Source organism: Anolis carolinensis, chromosome 2 (assembly GCF_035594765.1).
Source record: "Anolis carolinensis isolate JA03-04 chromosome 2, rAnoCar3.1.pri, whole genome shotgun sequence".
Lineage (NCBI taxonomy): Eukaryota > Metazoa > Chordata > Lepidosauria > Squamata > Dactyloidae > Anolis > Anolis carolinensis.
Window position 1 is genome coordinate 219,761,485 of NC_085842.1, and position 22,780 is coordinate 219,784,264.

At 41.3% G+C, this 22,780-nt stretch overlaps 1 protein-coding gene across 2 annotated transcripts in view; it reads left to right on the forward strand.

Annotated features, from left to right (window-relative positions):
* Positions 1 to 17,342, forward strand: part of tmem38b (transmembrane protein 38B) — a 37,372-nt gene extending 20,030 nt beyond the window's left edge. For both annotated transcript variants that reach the window (XM_062971809.1, XM_003223767.4), the window contains 4 exons: positions 4,722 to 4,906; positions 7,476 to 7,563; positions 12,834 to 12,951; positions 14,921 to 17,342. In XM_062971809.1, coding sequence (XP_062827879.1) covers positions 4,722 to 4,906; positions 7,476 to 7,563; positions 12,834 to 12,951; positions 14,921 to 15,133 — 604 coding nt within the window. In that variant the 3' untranslated portion in view covers positions 15,134 to 17,342. The remainder of the gene's footprint in view (positions 1 to 4,721; positions 4,907 to 7,475; positions 7,564 to 12,833; positions 12,952 to 14,920) is intronic.
* The last annotated feature ends 5,438 nt before the right edge of the window (positions 17,343 to 22,780 follow it).

Sequence of the window (22,780 nt, forward strand, 5' to 3'; positions counted from 1 at the left end):
TGTCTCTTCATTGCAAACATTCATAGTACATAATCTTGTCACTCAGGAAAATTAAGAATAATCAAAACATAAACTTGCTGTCTTCTTTCCTGCTAGGAAGCATGAGAATAATACCCGTAGGATATAATACATTACAATGTCCTACAGTGAAATAGATCTGTCATGCAAATATTTTTTCTTAGTAATGCAAAGCAGCTGTTTTGGTTACCTGATCGGTATACATGGGTTTTAAAGAAACCCGAACCTGTACTTTACACATCATGGGAAATTTGCATTTTAGTGAGATTGAACGGAAGAACCTGTGCCCCCATGTTAATTCCAGTCAACCCAATAGTTGGGAATAGAAGCTCAATATTTGGAGGTCAGAGTGTTCTCTGTCTAATAAATAATGGAGTGTAGAAATATTGCATTTCTACACATAGATTGTGAGACTGCCTGCAGTTTGCATTTATGTCATATTCTAATCTACTTTGAGTGATTCCATTTTTGGGGAAGGAAAAAAAAACATTTCTTAAGTGTTGCCTGGAGAGGCAGACTCAATTTAGAGGTCACCGATTCAGACTCCACTCTAGAAATACATTGTGCAGATAATTGTTATCCTTGCATCAGGTTTGAACCAAATAACTCTTCAAACAGAAACAAGTCTTTTGTAAAGTTTGTCCATTACTCCTTCTTCAGTTCTGCTTTGCAATCAATTGAGGATGACAGTTGGCATGTGAAATGATGACTGGGATGAGTTAAATTGTTATGTAGGAGGGGCAAGTCAGAGTGTAATTTAGTTTGTATGTCATGTTCATCACATCACGAGCCATTATCCTTAAATAGCCCTTACATTTTGGTGTATCCATCATTCTAACCCTTTACCGGATTGTGTAAAGCATCACTAGGAGCTGTGTGATCCTCCAGATGTTGAGCTTCTAGCTGTTCTTGAAACATAGCCAAGCACTGCCTCATTATAACCTACTGTTTGAAAAAGAAACTTTTCCGTTAAAGGAGTGAGCCATCACCATGAATGTATTCATACTTTAATGCTTGCCAGCTAGTGACATCTACTGGTGTCCATTGGAAATATCAACAGACATTCTATAAAGAAATAACCTTCTAATCTAATTGGCCCCAGTGGCGCAGTGGGTTTAACCCTTGTGCTGGCAGGACTGCTGACTTGAAGGTTGGGTTGCTAACCTGAAGGTTGCCAGTTCGATTCCAACCCGGGGTGAGTGTGGATGAGCTCCTCTGTCAGCTCCATGCGCGGACATGAGAGAAGCCTCCCACAGGGATGGTAAAACACCAAACATCCAGGTGTCCCCTGGGCAATGTCCTTGCAGATGGCCAATTCTCTCACACCAGAAGCAACTTGCAGTTTCTCAAGTTGACTGTCCAATGCTGCAGATTCAAAGAAACACGTGCTTCTTTCCATTCAGGCAAAAAGATGAAATAATTAATTTGATGTCAAACATATATGAGTACAGATTGAACATTCCTTATCTGAAATTCCCAAATCCAGAATTGTTCACATGGGTGGCTGAGATAAGGACACTCTTTCCCTGTCAGATGGTTCAATGTACATACATTGTGCTTCCTGAACAAAATTATTAAAAATATTGTATATAAACCTGGTTTCAAGCTGTGTGTATAAGACGTAGATGAAACATCAATGAATTTCATGTTTAGACTTAGATCTAATCTCCAAGATATCTTAAGGTACCCAAAATATAGGCACAGTATCCCCATGTTGCTCTGGGATAAAATTTATCTGAAAAACTCTCTTGCTAAAGACAGGTGAAAATGGGAACTGAACCTCAAAAACTTTGTTGGACAGTCTCATATTTCATTGCCAATCTTTGGCCAATAGTTACAAGCTGCTTTGAGGAAGGGGTGGGCCATTACATTCTGCTGTCTAAATTAGAAGTTTCCAAACTTGGGTCCCCAGGTATTGTTGTACTACAGCTCTCACAATCCCAGTTGCGATGTTGTCGGGGACTCTCAGGACTTGATGTTCAGCAACATCTCAGAAGCCAAGGATTGAAAGCATTGATTTAAACTGGATTGCCCTTTTAGTCATTACTTCTTCCACATACTCCTCTTTGTTCTGGATTGTCACCTAGGGCATTTTGTGTTGTTCAGGGTCTCCAGTTGCTGGCCTCTGTTGTAGATGTTAGAAACACCCCTTCGTCATTAAGTATGACATGTTTGCGTTCCGCTGCTTTGCCTTAAAAAATACTGACACAGACGTTCTAAGCACAAAGCACGCAGAAGAATTCATCCCAACACAGATGTCAGGAGATATACTATTATATCCCAAATTTAGAAGCTAAATTGAAAGCCTGGCTGTTTAATCTTTCCTCTCCTCTCCCTATTTAAACAATATGCAGTCAGATAAAGTTGCACGCAGTGACTTAGTTGCTCACTTCTAAGAAGAAACCAACACATTTCTAATGACTGAGAGAAAAATTTGTCTGCCTAAACTTCCATGAGTAAACTGAATAGCAGTGTCTGTAATGGGTTATCCCTTGGGGAAGTTGGAAAGGAGGAAGACTGCATTTCAGATGGATAGGCTCAGTCAGGGAAGTCATAGCCCCGAGTCTGCTAGACTTGAGCAGGGCTATTGACAGGGTGACTTGGTCTTATTCATAAGGATTACTATCATTCAAAGTTGACTTGAAGGCAGTTAACAACAACCACAGTCTTTAGCTTCTTACCCCGAAGGGGACTCAGAGCAGCTTCCAGTTTGGCCACTTTGGTGCCACATTGCAAATATGCAGTGTATAAATATCTATATCTATCTATACACATAATAAAAGTGAAAATCTGTATGTGTGTATGTGCCACGCGTATCCATTCACACAGACAGCCTCTCGCCTCCACAAACAGGCTATAAACACTGCTGCGGAGCCACCAAGTTGCTCACTTCCAGGACATTGCAGGTTACAGTGAGCACATCCCAGTGTTCCCTTCTCTCTCAATTTGCATGACCCCGCCACTGCCTCTCTCTTAACCCTTTCCTACATTTTTCTATGACAGACAGCAAACAGAGGAATTGATCAGCAACTGAACATACTAGAGAGGTTTGGGGAGAATTCCTCATGATATATAGGAGTTTAGGGACTGGAATGTATAGTTCACTTGCAATCTAAGAGCAGACTGAACCCCTCCAATGATGGACCTACAACTAACTTGGCACACAGACCCAACACAGCCAACTTTGCATACTGATGGGATTTTGGGGTGATTGACCTTGACATCCAGGAGTTATAGTTCACTTGTATTCAGAGAACACTGCTAACTGTGAATACTGGCCACGGTTTCAGGGTGATTGCCCTGGGAACCTGGGAGTCGTAGTTCACCCTTATCCAGAGAAAACTGAATGCAGCAGATGATGGATCTGGACCACATTCGGCACACAGACCCAACACGGCCAACTGTAAATACTAGGGAAGTTTTGGGAGGGTTGACCCAAGATTTTTGAGAATTGTAGTTCATCCACATCCTTATGCATTTTCTAATGGGAGCATTCATAAACAACAAAAGCAAAGACTGACGGTTTTTATGGAAGAAATAGTGTAACATATGACTAAACTGATATTTCCTCACATCCAAAAAACAAACAAACAAGGCCCTTTTCAAATAACCTGGACACCACCTGGTACCCAAATTAGTAATACAATAAAAATCAAAGCATATTTAACATAAAATACAAGACAAAAATCACACAAAGCATAATAACGTCCAGAAATAAGGTATAAATAAATATTAAGCATTAAAAACACTTATAGCCAATTACAATTATTGTGAAGACTCATCAATGAAATAGTATATTTTGCTAAGCTCAGTCATCAGTGATAAACATGAGCCAGCGAGAAAATTAAGAGAAGTCTCCACGAAAAATAAATAAATAAATAAAAATAAAATAACATCTGAAAATGAAACAAAAGCACAAGTCTCCACTAAAGCCCAGGAGGAACATAGTAGAAAGTTGAGCATTGGCAGGGAAGTCAGCAGACCCAAGCCAAGCCAAGCCCAGTTTCAGTACTAAGTTGATGGTCAAAGCAAAGCTGGTTAGTAAAATTCCGCAGTACTGTCGTCCTATAAGGTATCAGTGACTTGGAGTAACTTCAGGCTATGGCTAGCTAGCGGTGAGGTCACGGCACGGTAACATCATCATCATCATCATCATCATTATTTATACCCTGCTTTTCACTCCACAAGAAGACACATTTCCAAGATATCTCATATACACATATACAAATTCCAAAATCTGGAAAAAAAACCCCTGAAATCCAAATCACTTCTAGTTTCAAGCATTTCGGAAAAAGGATACCATATTTTTAGAGATTTTCTTTTAAGGCCAAGCTCTCAGAGGATGGCTTTTTTCACATCAAGATAGAATCACAACCTTTAATAAAAACAAAAGCGTCATAAAAGCTAAAACATACGGCAGCAGCAAAACTTATTTAATACAAATATGTTAATTCATCTGCCACCCTGACATAGCAGCTGCAAATGTATTGGCAGTCAGTTAATATTCTAATTGACTCTTTCTCCCATGTTTATATATTATGCATAATTGTAACCAATTGATAGCTCCAATACTATTGGAGTGACTTCTTAACATTTATATTTAACAAAAAATATCTGTGTCTGTTTCATTTATTAGCATGGGTTTGTGACAAATATCTTGAAGAAATTGAGCTTGAAATTTCTTTCCTCCCCTTTTTTTAAAGGTATCTTATATTTTACTGTCCACACGATCTAGCCTACCGCTTGGTCTCTTTTCCACCTATACAACTGATGGTTGCAGGGATGAAGGAAGTGACCAGGACGTGGAAAATAACAGGCGGAGTTGCGCATGCACATAGCCATTACAAGAACGCCTGGATTGTCATGATAGCCATTGGCTGGGCCAGAGGTAATGTGCAGAACTCCCTTTCTTTATTAAGAATGAATAATTTGAAATTAACTTTGAATGCTTTGCTTTGAATGAAATTTTCCAGCTTCTTGGCAGGGGTTTGGATAGGATGGCCCATGAGGTCTCTTCCAACTTTATGATTCTATGAACTCTTTTTTATAGGGAATTACTTGGGAATAGGATTGCGGATATTCTCAGAGGAAAGATAGATTTAAGTCTGACTTCTTCCGGCTTTCTTAGTTGGTCCTTAGAGCTATGAAGTCCAATCATATCTACATTTAATTATAAGTAAATCCCATTGATTTCTGTGGCAGGGCAAGCAAGATGTCAACCTTAACTCCTGTGATTTTATTTCTGTGGCTTTTGGACCAAGGAAATTGGTTCAGCTAGTGTTGTGGTTTGGAATCGCTTCAATGACAAAATCCATGGATGCTCAAGTTCCATTTATACAATAGCGTAGTAAAAGAGCATTCCTTATATAAATTTTTTAAAAAAACTCAAGAGTGTTGATGGAAGTCTGAGGATTTGTGAATGGTGAGAGGCTACAGCAGGGTATGATCAGTGTAGGACTTGGAAGGTGGCAAAATCGAGGTTTGCTTTTGGGAATTTCCTTTTTTTTCTGAGCATTTTTTGATCTAGGGTGGTTGAATCCAGGACTCATGTATATGAAGGGATCACTTTACATTGCTATTTTGTAGAATTTTGAAGCACTTCTCAAACTAGTAAGATGTAGGGTGAGGACCAAGAACAGAATCCTCTGAGAGGTGGCTGTTGCCCCATCTGTGCTTAACTCTTGCCTTTTCACCCTCACAAAAGTGGCTGGAGGGGACTGCCCACATGGGTTGAGGGTGAGACTGGGTTCCAATGGGCCTAAGAGGCAGTGGTGATGATTGCTGAAAAATGTCTTCCAAACCTTCACTGAATTATGTCCAGGCAGTCTTCTTTCTTGGACAAAGCAGGTAGCAGCACTACAGGGATTCTTGGATAAGATGGGCTCTCTGGATCCATTTCATCCTAGCTTCAGGACTTCATATTGGCTAGAGATGGTTTTGTTACTTTAGTGCAGTGGTTCCCAACCTTTGGGCCTCCAAGTGTTTTGGACTTCCACAGTTCCTAACATTTGGTAAGCTGGCTGGGATTTCTGGGAGTTGAAATCCAGAACACCTGGAGGCCCAAAGGTTGGGAACCACTGCTTTAATAGATGATCTTAGTGAACAGGGAAGTTTTGCTAGCTTTTTTTGGCAAGATAGGACTCACAGATAGAGTTCACTGAATAAAGAGTAAGCTGTGCTGGAGGAGGAGGAAGATTCAGGTTTACTGTTGGGTATACTTCTGGATTTAATCCTAAATGCGAACATTCAGATTTTGATTGGCCAGAATGCATGCACCCAGCTGAAACTAGTATACCAGTGGTATCTATTCCTGGAGATATTTGATCTGGTCAGAATGACACATGTCTTAGATACATCTCATTTGGACAACTGTAACCCACTCTCTTTGAAAGGATCTTGCAATGTCAACTAGTTCAAAACCTGCTGACTATAGGGAACAGGTGACTACCTTGTAAGAACTGCTTATCTAGCTCTCCTGGAGAAAATGCGGAGTGTTGATTGTAGCATATAAAGTCCTATACAACTTGGATCCCGTCTATCCAAAGGACTGCAGTGGGGGGGGGGGGGGAGTATTTAGTCAGATACCAATTGTACAAGTTCTCCCACTTAAAAAAGATGAGGGAGGCCTGTCATTGACATCATAGGTAGACCTCAACTATGAGAGACAACATGAGAAAACACAACCAGAAAATCACATTGTCTGATTTTTCATGAATTTATTTGCAAATTATGGTGGAAAATAAGTATTTGGTCCCAGTATATTTTCCCATTCGATCCTGTCTTGGCTTTGAGAAATGGGGGGTGGGGTGGAGGCAGAGGGAGTCTTCTTTCAGCCTTTCCATCTTTGGAGGCATGTGTATGTGTAGGATATAAGAAAGGGCTTCTAGCTTCTAGAATTTGCTATAAAGGGAATCTCTGTATTTTTAAAATTGTTGCTTCTTGAATGCTCATAACCTTTATTTTATTCATTTCGCTGCTATCTACCTAGACTGTCATTTTATGGGTGGGCGGAGGGGCTGAGAAAGATGGAATAGAAATAAAATAACCAAATGCAGAAGTGCCTCCTTCCAAAGCCCACTCATTGCTCACAATGTGAGACAATTCTCAGTTCTCCAATCCCAGAGAGCCAAATGACGTAGGATGCTGCCCTCGTTTCTTTTTCTCTCTCCTGGCTTTGACAGAATTTGAGATTATTCTGGTTGAATTATTTTTGAGAAATATTAGGGCTTGCCCTCTGCGAATAAGATGCTTCTAAAGAGTCTCAGACTGAGTATCCAATTTCAATAACTGTAAAGTAGGTCATCACATTCATGTCTATAACTTGAGGGCCCTATCTTGCTCCTGTTGAAAGGAATGTGATGGTTTTGAGGTTGTCCTAACTAGAGGCAGAATTGAGTGTCTAAGAACCTTTGAACCAATTTACGCATGTAATAATATATTTTTTTCTGGGATTGTAGGAGCTGGTGGCGGCCTAATATCCAACTTTGAACAGCTGGTTAGAGGTGTGTGGAAGCCTGAAACTAATGAACTGCTGAAGATGTCCTAGTAAGTCAGTGAAAAGCACGGAACAATTGTCACAGTTCTGGGAATGTTCTTCTTCTCTTTATTGAAAAGATGTATGCGAGTAGTTCTTCAGTGGCTTGGCTCTTTAAAAGGAATGCTATAAAACACTGTGTTTCAAACATCCTACTTTGAGGGGAGACTTTTTGTGCCAACTTATCTGCAGAGAACCCACTATGCTCCTTTTGCCCATTGCAAAACATTCTGGGACTTGTGAGGTGTCCTCCTTTCTCTGCAGAAATTGAGTAGTGCTGGGCTGAATATACTTTATCCCCTATAAAGGAAGCATTTCTCTCTTTGTAGCCAAATTCTATTACTTTTTTTGGTGGAAGTGGGCGAGAGGTGGGCTAGCATTGTAAGTCCAGTTGACAGAAGGGTTTTCGGCTTTTGTGTGTGTGTGTGTGTGTGTGTGTGTGTGTTTTTTTGCCAAAACAAAATGTAAGCTCTTTGAAGGCAACAGTGGAACTGCAACCAGTAACCAGGGACACGCCTCATTTTTGACAGAATGGTCAAATTTCCTACTCTATTCCAATTTCCCACCTCCAAATTTGTTTTTGCCTCAAATTAGTGGAAAGGAGCCCCAGTGGTGAAGTGTGTTAAAACACTGAGCTGTTGAACTTGCAGACCGAAAGGTCCCAGGTTCAAATCCCGGGAGCAGAGTGAGCTCCTGCTGTTGCTCCAGCTTCTGCCAACCTAGCAGTTCGAAAGCATGCCAATGTGAGTAGATCAATAGGTACCGCTCTGGCGGGAAGGTAACGGCGCTCCATGCAGTCATGCCGGCCACATGACCTTGGAGGTGTCTACGGACAACGCCGGCTCTTCAGCTTAGAAATGAAAATGAGCACCAACCCCCAGAGTCAGACATGACTGGACTTAACTTCAGGGGAAACCTTTACCTTTACCTAGTGGAAAATTATCACTAGGACTACCCTAGAACTAAGTGCGTTCTCTCAGCACAGATTTGAGATGCAACATGTATACCTTAAGAAACTGTGGGCAAACATTGATCCACTTCCTACCCTTTTCCTGTTCCCCAAGGAAATTGTTATTAGCTGGGTGAAGGAAATTACATCCTTTTCTATTGGAGATGCTGGTTGCTGTCAGTTTTGAGCGAAGAGCTAATGTGGATATTGAGGGTGTTACTGCTCCACCCCATAGGAGATGCTACAGAGTTGCTAAGAAGTTCCATCTTCTTCACTATGCCTTCAGTTGTTGGATTGCAACACCCAGCACACATTGCTACTAGCTATGCTAGGTTTGATGGGAGTTATAATTCAAGAGCTTCTGAATATCTGCTCTTTTGTCCTTATTGATTGCTGGGAGAGATTCTTTGAAGATCTGTCAATCTTATTGCATCAATAATAATAATAATAATAATAATAATAATAATCATCATCATCATCATCATCATCATCAGGACCTCAAGATTGAACTTCAAAGACTCTGGCAGAAACCAGTGCAGGTGGTCCCGGTGGTGATCGGCACATTGGGTGCCGTGCCAAAAGATCTCAGCCGGCATTTGGAAACAATAGACATTGACAAAATTATGATCTGCCAACTGCAAAAGGCCACCCTACTGGGATCTGCGCGCATCATCCGAAAATACATCACACAGTCCTAGACACTTGAGAAGTGTTCGACTTGTGATTTTGTGATAAGAAATCCAGCATATCTATCTTGTTTGCTGTGTCACACAATATAATGATAATAATACTACATTTTATTTATATTCTTCTTTATCTCCCTGGAGGGACTCAGAGGAGATTATAGTATACACATATAAGGCAAACATTCAAAGCCTTTTACACAGTGAACGACATACAATACATAGACAAAGGTAAAGCCCTCCCCTTTCATCTCTGGTGTCTGGAGGTAATGCTTAACTTTGGCCATAGGGAGGTGCTCTTGTTCCATTTTTACATGCTGAGGAGCCTGTTGTCCATAGACATCTCCAATCATGTTGCTGGCATGTCTGCATGGGGTGTCCTTTTACCTTCTCACTGAGGCGGTACCTATTGATCTACTCGCATTGCATGTTTTCAGACGGCTAGGTTGGCAGAAACTAGGGCTAACAGCGGGAGCTCACCCCAATATACAGCTTCGAACGGCCAGTCCTACAGTCAGCAGATTTCCTGCAGCTAGCCATTTAACCCGCTGTCCTACCGCGGCCCCATAAACAGTGTTTGGAAGTAAATGAAGTTGATGTGGAGTCATAAAAGATGCTCAGTCCAGTCAAGATAGAGGAGCTGATTATGATGTTGGATAATTTTGATGTAGGAATAGGTAGATCACTTGTATTCAGAGGAGTCTGAGGAGAAGAACTTCCTTGTACTTGGGCACTCTATTGATTGGAAGCCAAAACACACGCCAGGACAAGAGCCTCATCTCTCTATTAGGGGAAGTTCCATTATTCAGACTCATTGCTCTCCCCGTGAGAAGAGAGGTGGAAATGAAGATAGCACGCTTTCCTTTTGGTATGTTGATGTACCATAGCCAAGAATGAGTTGCACATTAGATTAAATAGCCTCATTCACGAGTCCTTCAGAACACCTTTGCCTGCACATTACATTCAGCAGCAAAAAAATTTTTTAATGTACACCTCGAAATACATTTGATGATGCATTACAGTTGATTAAATATGGTAACACACTAATGAGATAATTGTGCTAAGTAACGGCTATCAGTTACTACTATGGACGAAAATAAACTCTGCACCAGAGGACAAAATTGTGAGATTTTACTTTAATTTTCCAGTCTGGATCCTGGGCAGCTCCCTCTGTGCTGATTGGATTTTTAATAAGAGTCCTTGTAATATCCTTTAGTAGGGGTCCTTGTGTTTATGTTCTCAGTCATAAGCACCCTGCCTGTCATATTGATGGATGTTTCACTATTTTGTGACTTATGTCAACTTCAAAGCATTAGCTAAAATTAAGTGGGAATAATAGTTCAGGTTTTGCGAAGATGCGGGAACCTGCTACGAAGGAAGCTGCATTAGCATGCTGTTAGAGCTGTACCTGCTGGCTGGCCCAGGAAGAATACTGCTTGAGTTACAGCTTTCAGCTCAGGCTCACCAAAGCTAAATTGGGAACGTTAAATCGTTCCCAATTTAACTTCTGCCGTGGGAAGTGAGAGCTGTAGCTGGCTGGCTGGCAGGCTTCAGCCCTGTCGCTGTAAAGGGGAAATAAGCGCGCGGTGGGCATTTTCAAGTCCTTTTGCCCTTCCGCTGGGACTTCCTGACAGGCTTTTTTGTGGAAACGATTATTTTGAAAACAGGGTTGTGACTTCTAGTGTGATAAAAGCAGCAGGGGCGCCAAAGCACTTAGGCACCCTGCTTCTATGCCACTATCTTGGGTAATAAAGAATGACAGAAGAGAAACAGAGAAATGCAAGCAGAGCTGTTGCCAAAAGTGTGTTTTGTCTGTTCCATTCCTCCTGACCCCCTCCCAGCTTTTATTGTGGCACCAGCAGCATTTCTTTCTTGTATTGTGTGTGTGTGTGTGTGGGTGATAGAGCAGGGAGTGTGACATAAATCTTTGGTTATGGTGAAAACATAATTTCTGTCAGCTTCATTCACTACGGGTGCCTCCTTTTTCCTTTAAAATATATACTAGGTGAAGAGAAGTAGATTTGTAACTGTGAAAAAGCTGTAAATTAAAACTAACCAAAGGGACTATGTGCTTAAGAAACTCATTTTTGTAATATCATTATGTTAAGAAAGTGGTAGAATTCAAAACAGGTTTGTGCTGGAATCAGATAGTTTGAACTTCAGTCCCAAATCTTCCAGCTTGTAGTCCAGAAGACTCGGAAGGCCAATCAATGATGTTACATCAATGGATAATTGCTATGCAGTGGTGGAGACACATCTTTAAACAGCTCAAAAATTACTTTGGATAGACCAGAAAATGTCAGAAACATCTTATGGTGTGTGATGCGCATGGGCTTCTGCTCCTTTCTGCCTTCCTTGAATGCCATATAATCCACCTTACAACCTTCTTCATGGGAAACTAGGATATGATTCTACATTATTGGCAACCATGGTTTGTGAGAACCAGAAAGTAAGCTCTGAAATCAGAGTACATGAGAGGAGGCAGCAATCCATTTGTGCTCATAAAATCACACAGACTCTCCATGAGGTGTGTACAAGACAATCTTCTACATTTAAAATATTTGGAAAAAAATGGATGTCATAGATTACACTATATAACACGATATTTGTTCCTGGGTTATAAATATGATTTCCTAATTGGTTCCATTATAAAAACATGATAAAAGTTTATTAAACTGCAAAAAGTTTGTTGTATGTTTTCCGGGCTGTATGGCCATGTTCTAGAAGTATTCTCTCCTGACGTTTTGCCCACATCTATGGCAGGCATCCATAGGTATATACCTCACAACCTCTGAGGATGCCTGCCATAGATGTGGGCGAAACGTCAGGAGAGAATACTTCTAGAACATGGCCATACAGCCCGGAAAACATACAGCAACCCTGTGATCCCGGCCATGAAAGCCTTCGACAACACATACAAAAAGTTTGTTTTTGCGGGAAATCCTGCAGCACATTTTGCGATCGTTTTTCAACAAGTATCTCATAATAGTCTCAACCAATTCAACACAGGTTGTGGCAGCTACAAAAACGAAGTTTCTGGAGTATAACAACTGCTCAGGTAAACAGACACCACGTTCAAATCAGGAACAATTTTTCCCCAAATTTTGTTACATAGTGTTATGGGTGTCGTGCACCATCTGTAACATGAGGTTTGGATAATTAAAGCACCACAACAAAGTTTTCTTTCAACCATATCATACTATGTACTTGGTAAAGTTAAAAGAGTAGGTTGTGTGTATTTAATGTTGTAGCTGTGCTGAGAGCTCTCGAGATTTAATCTTCATCCAAGAATATAACCGGTTGATTTTAGGGAAGGCAATCTTGGTTCAGCACACTCATTTGCAAATACACATATAATAAGCCTACTATGTAATGGATTACACCAGACAAATCCGCCATGTTTTTGTTCCCCAGGCTGTATTAAACATTTGAAAAACAGGAGGTGAATGGAAATGGAATGGAAGACATCCTTATCCTAAAGCAATCTAGGGGGTGAAAAGTTCTCAGAAATGCCACCCACGATGCCTCCACCTTGGGAATTCCTCTCTGGTCTTGATGACAATTCTTTAGCAGTTTTAGATACCTACAAAACACTTCTTGTGAGAAAGTACCAGCTGACCTTTTGTATTTTCTGTATTTCTATTTCCAGCCCTGTGAAAATCAGCCTGGTGGGGGCCGTATTCTTCACGATGCAGCAAATCCATTACCTTCCAGTAGAAAAGCACGACCTTATGTTCCTTTATACCATATTCTTGGTGGGCATGAAGGTAAGACTTTTGGAGTTGATTGTTCTTGAGAAGTCATGGTATATAGTCTACTAGGCTTGTGCATTTCGGATGAATCCTGATCCATTTCTGCTGGCCAAATACTGGTAGACCCCGTATCCATTTTCGCATGACTCCTGAAAACGGATGGGTAGCCGGGTAGCTGTTTTTGGTCTCTAGCCAAAAAATGCCTGACTGTAACTTAAAAGCCACGTTGCCTGAACTGAATAGCAAAGAGCCCGCAGCTCCTAATATGCAGACATGAAAGCATTACGACTCCCCTGGAACTTTTGCTTCCCACGGAAGCGTGTTGAGAGACGTGTTGACCTACAAAGCTGGCTATCACCCGAATTTGCAGGCGAGCTTCCTGGCTTGGGTCAATGCCACCAGGTGTGTTCCCATGAGAATTTCTCATCAACCCGTCTTCGCTAGACCTCTTATCTGGAGAGGATGATTCCAACTCCTGTGAATGGTCAGGATGAGATGGTGGACAGGAAAGAAAAAGTGTATCTATTAGATCCCATATTGCCTACTCCTGATATAGAATCCTAGAGCTGGAAGAGACCCCCAAGGGCCACCCAGTCCAACCCTCGCCATGCAAGAAGGCACAATCAAAGCACTCCCTATAGCCAGCCTCTCCGGCAAAGCCTCCAGAGACTCCACTACATTCCGAGGCAGCTTGTGCCACTCTCCAACAGCTCTTACTCTCAGGAAGTTCTTCCTAATCTTTTCGATCAAATCTCTTTCCCTGCCATTTCAAACCATTGCTTCCTTATGCCAGAAAATCAGTTTTCCCCCTCCCTCCTCCTCAATGGGACACCCTTTTAAATCTTGAAACATGGTTCTCATGTTCTTTCTCTACCTTGACTTCTCCCAGCTAAACATCCCCAGGAGAAAAGGAGGAAGGAAAAAGAGAAGGGATAAAGAGAAGGATGGAAGGAAGGAAGGGTGGAAGGGAATGGAGGGAGGGAAGGAGGGAAGGCGGGGGGAGAGGAGGGAAGGGAAGGAGGGAGGAAAAAGAGAAAGAAGGAAGGATAGGATGGTGAGAGAGAGGAGGTCCTAAGAAAAGAGCACAAGGGACCACATCAGTCTACCTGGGTTAGACTGATAACTTAGTTGTCTCTGACCTGTTAGAAACAGAGATTATGCCAACACACAAAACCAGAAGTTCTTCAGAAGTGTTTCTTTTCAGTGTCCAAAAACATCCACACTCTCATAAAATGTCTTGTTTCTATATCATGCTCTGAAGAGAGAGAAAATAAAGTAGACCGTTAAAAGTAACGTATCTGGTTTACTCACAACTTTCATGTTTTCAGCATGCAGGTACATAACTTGTCAATCCAGTTACAGATAGGATTTGAAGTAGGTTCTCTGTGCAGATAACACAGGGCATCTTTCTTATAATCAAGAGCAACAAGAGTTTGCTCTTAATAGTCCATAGCCTACACGGCATCTGATGGAGTCTGTGCTCTAAACAGTCTCATGGCTAAAGAATTTCTGTGTTCTAAAATTCCCAGATCTGATTATGTGGTCTGCAGCTCCTCTCACAACATCACAAAACATAGAGTAAAGGGAAAGCTGCATACCAATAATCATTTACAAACAAATTACTAGTGGAGGCTTGAAGAAAGTTGCTATTTCCAACAAAGGGAAGTGAAAGGAAGGGAAGAAAGAAGGGACAAAGTAAAGAAAGAAAAAAGTCAGAAAGACAGACAGAAGGTATATGAAGGAAAAAGAGAAAGGAAGAGCCACAAAGAGAGACTGCCCAAAGATACTTGACAGAGCGATACCATAGAGAAATTGTGAGGTTGGTCTTCTCAGAGCAGGAGAAGGGAGAAAATAGGGGAGCAGCAGTCCCTCTGACACCTGGGCAATGCTGGGTATATACACTATTAGTGATGTTAAATGTGTAGTGTGATGGCGTTCCAAGTTTAGTTGCAGAAGTGATACCTTCCATATGCCTTTCTTACAGATCACTATGATGCTGACAGACCATCCTCCTTCACCATTTGCTCCATTTGAGAACATATTGGGTCCCCTCCTCTTCGGTTTGCGGACGGCTCCTCCGAGAGCAAGAGGCGAGGCCAGGGTACCTCACAACGGCATCTCCTCGGCCTGCAGCTTAACTACGGGGGGAGAAACCGATGAGAGTTCAAAGAAAAAGCACTCAAAGAAATCTGACTGAGACCGTTGAAAGGGGGGCTAAATGAAGGTGGCGAAACCAGCTTCTTGTCTGTGCCCCCAAATATTTAATATTTCCTTTTTCTCAGTGATGTGAAACAACAATTGTGTTTAAGGAGATTTGTGTGGCAAGAGGCTAACTACAATAGCGTTTGAGCTCAGGCCATGGTAAGCATATCCTGCGCACTTCACTCCCAGTGGCTCTCTTGCGAGCAACACTATCTGTGAACTGGTTTTGCAGTTTATGTGCCCCATCAAACTACTGCCATGTGGCTACTTGTAGCCTCTAAAACGTGCTTTTTTGTAAATTAGAATCCCTATTTGGACAAGCTACATCATGTTAGACTACTTTTTTTCTAGTGTAAATGATAAAATAAGAGTTTATATTGTGATGAGAAATTTGTACAATAGTTTTGTATGTTTTCTGTCTAAGAAAACAAAACGTTTTAAAACAAAACACTTTGCAAAATATTGTCTAGCACCAGCTATAGCCAGATTTGACGATTTTTGTTGGTTGTAACTTATTTGGGAGATGATCCAGTCAGATATAGGTGATTTTTAATTGATTTAATTTTAAGCCGCTGCATTTTGTGATCACAAATCCTACTTTTCACGTTGGCTGAATTGTACTGTGATGTTTCCGTTCTTTATATCTTAATATTCATATCTTTTATCTAACTGAGCAATGTGAACTTTTGTGATATTTTGTGACTGAAAAGAACCATTAATATGTGCTATCAGATAGAAGAAGCCAGTTTAATCTTCTCGCACAGCTTCTTCTTGATACACTGCTACTGAATTGTTTTGGAGGCACAATTTTGTAACTGTTTTCACACTTGGCTAGAGTAACAAGGTATCTCATATATAGTTTTTTCACACAAATCTTTTATAGTAGATTTTTGAATTTTTCTACGTATATTCACTTGGATGCTAAATTACTTGTAAATATGAGCGTCAACCACCTTTGCTGAGTTTTGTAAATGGAGAGATAAAATTCATTGAAACTAAAGTTCATATGGTTTTATCTTTTGAGCATATGTTTTTTCCTCCACTTGTGCATCTGTAATGTAGACTCAATGCAGTTTGATAGAAGTGGAATAGCCATGACTTAATACGATCTTGGAAGTTGATAGCATTGAGCCATGGCAGTAAATGTGATGCACAACTGTATTAATTCTGCAGTGTAGATACACCCATAGACCCATTTCTAAAACAGGCAGGGATTTTCAGTAGACCTGTCCAAAACAGTTTTTAAAATTACTAAAAATTGTATTCTGGAAAGGCCTCCTTCTGTTTTTTGCCCCAAATACTTTGGTATCTCTAGGGTCTATAGCAGAACTTGCAAAATGTTAATTTGTTAGACTACACTTCCCAGTATTTGCTTATGTTTACTGTGGAATACTGGGAAGTATAGTATTTTTTCCAAATTTTGAGCCAATGTTATTTAACTAGCTGTAGGTAAGACTCACACAGCTTGTGTATCTCTCTCTAGATGAACACAGTACTTTGGATCAGTATGAGCTGCTAGACAGCAACTTGATAAACCACTTGTTTTTGATGCCTACATATAAAATCGTGTAGAGGTTGTCATCACTGCTGAAAAATAAATTTGAAAGACACCAATTGCAAGGGGATTTCCTATCTTTCTCTTTGGTTCATGGTCAGTGCTCAGCTTAGTAGAGTAGAAGTTGTGCAATGCTACTTAGAATTTTTTGTTCTTTAGATATGCATTTCAGGAATTAAATGGTGATTTTATTTGTACACTATAGTTTGGTCATTAATAATGCGGGATTTTTAAAAAAAATCTTTGATACGTAGTTTTTTGCCCTATGATGTTGGGGCTCATCACTAATTCAATGGGTCTGTTCCAGGAGCTTATAATTGCAGTATACAAAGAAATGTATTGCGGTCTCAAATGTGTCTATGTAGCATTGTGATGAACGTTGGTAGGTAGAGAATGGAAAAAACGTGAGTCAATCACCAGCAAACAATGTGCTTCCAACTTCTATGAATTCTCTGTGTGTAAAGTCACTGATGTCTTTGTGTGACTTGGCCGAACAATGCTTTTTGATACTATATATTTTTTTGTACTGCATTTGGTGCTCTTGTCCACAACTTCACAGTAATTGCACTGTAGTCTTTTGTAGCACAAATTGATGTGAAAATATATTTAAAATTACTATTAAAGATATTTACTGTTGTTAGACAGAAAATGGTATGTTTTCTGTTTGGATGGATTGCGTTTTAAAATCTGATATTTTAAGTAGAAACAGTTTATGTCTCAATGAAATTTCAGCTATACAACTGGCAAACATGTAGACATGAAAAATTGACTAGTTACCAATGTTTGTAGAACACTAAGCAAATTAGATACGAGCTCCGTAGGGACCTTGAAAGACTCTTGTTGTTTAACAAACTGGCACTTTATCCGATTTTGCTACAGTAATTGCATTGCAGTGTGTTTCTGCTCATTTAAGTCTATGGGATTTGGGGCTATATGACAGAATTTTTTATAATTATTTAAATTTTCAAGCTGAACTAATACTAAAACAACAGAGTTAAGCATGTCCCATTTTTTGTTTTAACCTGTTGATGATAGTATTTTTGGACCATGGGGGCCTAAAGGAACCAGTTTCTGTCTGATCTTGAAAACTGTGTCAGGTAAGCCCTGGTTACTACAGTGGAACCTTTACTTAAGAGCATCTCAACTTAAGAGCATTTTGAATTGAGAGCTGTTGTTGAGCCCAGGTTTTGTTTTGAGATACAAGCAACATTTTGTGTTAAGAGCTAGAGCCAGAGGAAGCGCTAACGCCAGAAGGAGTGCTAGCACAAGAGTACAGGGCTTTAGAGCTTCAAGGGAACAGCCTCTGTGCCTCGTGCTCTTGCCATGGGTCAGTGATTCTCAACCTGTTCATCCCCAGATGTTTTGGCCTTCAACTCCCAGACATCCTAACAGCGGCTAAACTGGCTGGGATTTCTGGGAGTTGTAGGCCAGAACATCTGGGGGCCCAAGGTTGAGAACTACTGGTGTAGGTCAACAGGCAGCTTGAAGGTGCTTACATACAAATCACCTACATATTCTAAAAAAGTGGTTCCCAACCTTTGGGCCTCCAGGTGTTTAGGACTTCAGCTCCCACAGTTCCTCACAGCTGGTAAGCTGGCTGGGATTTCTGGGAGTTGAAGTCCAAAATACGTGGAGGCCCAGAGTTTGAGAACCACTGCCTAAAGCAGTGGTTCCCAACCCGTGGGCCACAGCCCAGCAGTGGGCTGCAAGAATGAAAATCAGGTCCGCAAACTTCCTTCCTCTTTATTTATTTATTTTATTTCCACTCCTTTCTGCAGACCACATCAGCTCAAGATGATTAAATGTGGTTTTCTGTGGGCAAGACTACTGGATGACACATGTTCTGTATCAGAAACTAGAATTGATGTGATCTATCCAATGCAATTTTCTGAATCAGCACCCCAAATAACCAGCCTGAACCTACAGTTGACCAAAAGCTGATTCGTAACCCTTTTGGTACTAATGTTGGAGAATGGTCCCTGGTTCAAGTGGACCCTTGTGAAAGTGTGTCCTGGTCAAAAAATGGTTGGGAGCCACTAGCCTAAACGTACTAGACCACATTGGACTTGGAAACTAAGCAGGGCCAACTCTGGTTAGTACTCTGATGGAAAACTGCCAATGTATACCAGGTGCTGCAGGCTATATTTCAGAGGCAGGGATTACCAAAACCACTTATGGAGAATACATGCCTAAGAAATGTTTTGAAATTCATGAGGTCACCACCATAAGTCAACAACCAGCTTGAAAATGCACATACAGTAGAGTCTCACTTATCCAACACTCACTTATCCAACGTTCTAGATTATCCAACACATTTCTGTAGTCAATGTTTTCAAAACATCGTGATATTTTGGTGCTAAATTCGTAAATACAGTAATTACTACATAGCATTACTGCGTATTGAACTACTTTTTCTGTCAAATTTGTTGTATAACATGATGTTTTGCTGCTTAATGTGTAAAATCATAACCTAATTTGATGTTTAATAGGCTTTTTGTTAATCCCTCCTTATTATCCAACGTATTCGCTTATCCAACATTCTGCTGGCCCGTTTATGTTGGATAAGTGGGACTCTACTGTAGTTGTAGTTGTATCATACATTTATTTCCCTCTGTTTCCCTGACAAGATGGTCAACTTATAACTCCTTAGAGACCTGCTTTCTAATCTATCCCTGAGGGACTTCTGAGAAGATTGTGGGCCAGTATTAACCAGCACATTATGTAGGAAATACTGAGCTAGCTAAATGAAAGAAGATAGTTCTGCACCGATGCTGTCCTGATCATTCATTTCTTCTTGGAAATCGCATTTCGCAGACATCACATCTGGCTGTTTCCACAGCCTTGGATCCTGCCCTTCCGACGCTTTCCTGTCTGGAGGCAATTGCATTTTTCTCTCTCCAGTGAATCGCAGCTGGGACGAGAGATCATGTTCTTGGGAGCGAGCAGCGGTCGCTTTGATTGGTAGAACCGGTCTCATGGAGAGCTTTGAACGTCGGGGCAGAACCTTTGAGCCGCAGCGCTGTGTTCTGAGGTGAGCAGAGAAGAGAGGATTTCTGCGGGGTTATGTTCGCACCATCCTGTCACACTGTGCAGCTCGGTTGCGGTGTTTTGTACTGGAGGCTGCGGCGCTCCATTCTGAGTAGAAAAGGATTTCAAGTCGGCTTTTTTAGTTCTCTTCAGTTGCAACCAAAGCTTGGGTGGTCTGCCCCCGCTAATGCGATCTTGCTCTTTCCAGATTCCCCTCCCTGCACACTAAAAGGATATGATCAGTCTGAAGGTGTTTCCACAAGCCACGCTAAGAATGCTTTTAAAATAGTTATTCGGTGCATGGTTTATAAGCATTTAACATATCACAAAGTGGAAAAGAGCAGTTTACAATATTCTGCTCGTAAAACCCAAAGCTAGCTCTGCTAGGTGGCTGCCCAACTTTAGCAACAGACTTGGAGTAATATCACAGAGCAGATCATTGTAAACTCTTAAAAGGAAAATGTATTGTCACCATGGAAATACCATTTGCCTGAACATTTTTGTAAATGGGTTGCTGTGAGCTTTCTGGGCTGTACGGCCGTGTTCCAGAAGCATTCTTTCCTGACGTTTTGCCCACATCTATGGCAGGCATCCTCAGAGGTTATGAGGTCTGTTGGAAACTAGGCAAGTGGGGTTTATGTATCTGTGGAAGGTCCAGGGTGGGAGAAAGAACTCTTGTCTGTTTGAGGCAAGTGTGAATGTTGCAATTCATTTCTCAAGTCGCTCCTGACACCAAAAAAGATCACCTTGATTAGGATTGAGTAGCCTTGCAGGTTCAAAGCTTGGCTGCTTTCTGCCCGGGGGAATCCTTTGTTGGGAGGTGATTAACTGGCTCTGATTATTTCTTGTCTGGAATTCCCGTTTTGGGATATATAGACCCATTAGAAAATCCAACAAATGCTACGTTCAGCAAAGGACAAGAGGGATATACATTCCATATATATGTGGAATGTTCAGAGTGGGAGAAAGAATTGAGGCGAAGCGTCAGGAGAGAATGCTTCTGGAACATGGCCATACAGCCTGGAAAACTCACAGCAAGCCAGCGATTTCGGCCATGAAAGGTTTCAACAACACATTTCTGTAAATGTTTTAAAATAATTACTTTTAGCACTCATAAAGCAATCCCTCTGTAGTTGCAGTATAAAAAAATACAAGACACAACAGGACCAGATTCAGCAGGCCTTTTGAGATACAAATGTTGATAGAAAGGGCTGTCAGAAAAGAAGTGTGTTCACAGGAAGCAAAAAAAACAACAACAAACCCATGCAGTCTTTGTCCTGGTTCATTATCCAAGGAAGACTATTCCACAGCAGGGTTTTCCTACTAAGATGGCCCTGTTATAATTTCTAGAAATGTGAAGTTTTGTATTCCTATTTCTTTTAAGGGCGGCTCACAACTTGGTGGTTTGAGCACTGGGCTATGACTCTGTAAACCATGGTTTGAATCCCTACTGGGTCACGGTAACTAACTGGGTGACCTTGGGTAAGCCACACAGTCTAGCCTCCAAAGTCCATTGCAAACCCACTGTAATAACTCTTACCAAGAAACCCCCCTGATAGGATCACCTTAGATTTGCCATAAGTCAGAAACGACTTAAAGGCAATGTGTTGTCAAAGGCTTTCATGGCTAGAATCACTAGGATGCTGTGAGTTTTCTGGGCTGTATGGCCATGTTCCGGAAGCATTCTCTTCTGACGTTTCACCCACATCTATGGCAGGCATCCTTAGAGGTTGTAAGGTCTGTTGGAAACTAAACAATTGGAATTTATATATCTGTGAAAATCCCAGGTTGGGAGAAAGAACTCTTGTATGTTTGAGGCAAGTGTGAATGTTGCAAATGGCACATTGTTGGGAGGTGTTAGCTGGCCTTGATTGTTTCTTGTCTGGAAATCCCGTTTTCTGAATGTTGTTCTTTATTTACTGTCCTGATTTTAGTGTTTTTAAAATACTGGTAGCCAGATTTGATTCATTTTGATGGTGTCCTCCTTTCTGTTGAAATTGTCCTTAAGTTTAAAGAACAACTTTCAGAAAACAGGGGAATTCCAGACAAGAAACATCAGGGCCAGCTAACACCTCCCAACAGCCAGGCTTTGAATCTGCAAGGTCATTGAATGCCAATCAAGCTGGCCATTTGCAACATTCACACTTGCCTCAAACAGACAAGAGTTCTTTCTCCCAACCTGGACTTTCCACAGATATATACACTTGTTTAGTTTCCAACAGACCTTACAACCTCTGAGGATGCCTGCCGTAGATGTGGGTGAAATGTTAGGAGAGAATGCTTCTGGAACATGGCCATACAGCCCAGAAAACTTTCAGCAACCCACAGACTTAAAGGCAGACAACAACACCTCTTAGGAGACTCCACGACAGTCGAATTGGTACATAACACTTTAGTATAGATTCAATACTAATTCCTGGGGTCTCCCCTCCAAGTACTAACTAGGCCTGATCTAGCTTAGCTTCCAAGATCAGAGGTGATTTACTGCCTTCAAAATATTGTCTGCTCTGATCCGTGGCCATGCTGGTTGGGGATTCTGGGAGTTGTGATTCCAAAAGGGACATTGCCAAGCTTTCTGCTGAGTCCTTCACTATTTCCCACTTGCTGTTTGCTTCCAGAAACTGGCAGTGCCCGCCTCTGGCGTTGGCATTTGACAGCATGCCTGCTTTTTAATGGCCCGCTCTACAGGTGAGAGGGCAGCTTGAGAATGCCTTTACAGCCTATTGTGTTAAAAGCCTGTCTTAAGGCGCCTTTTATTTCTCAATTCGCACGGCTGCTGTGGAGCTTTCGGTGTTTAGCCTCATAAGCAAACTATTTAGAGTGTTTCCTTTTCTTTCCAGCCTGTATTTATAAGCCCATATGGGCCTGCTGAGGATCCAGCTGGAGGGGATGGCCTTCCCTGTGCCATCGAAGCTCCTGGCTCACTCCCTTCCAGATTATCTCCACCAAGAAAGCTGCCGAGTGAGGAGGGATATGTGTGTGGGTGGATTAGCCAGCAAATTCTCCCAGTCAAAATGTGCTTCCAAAAATTTCACACTGAAAGACAAATTGATACTGCCA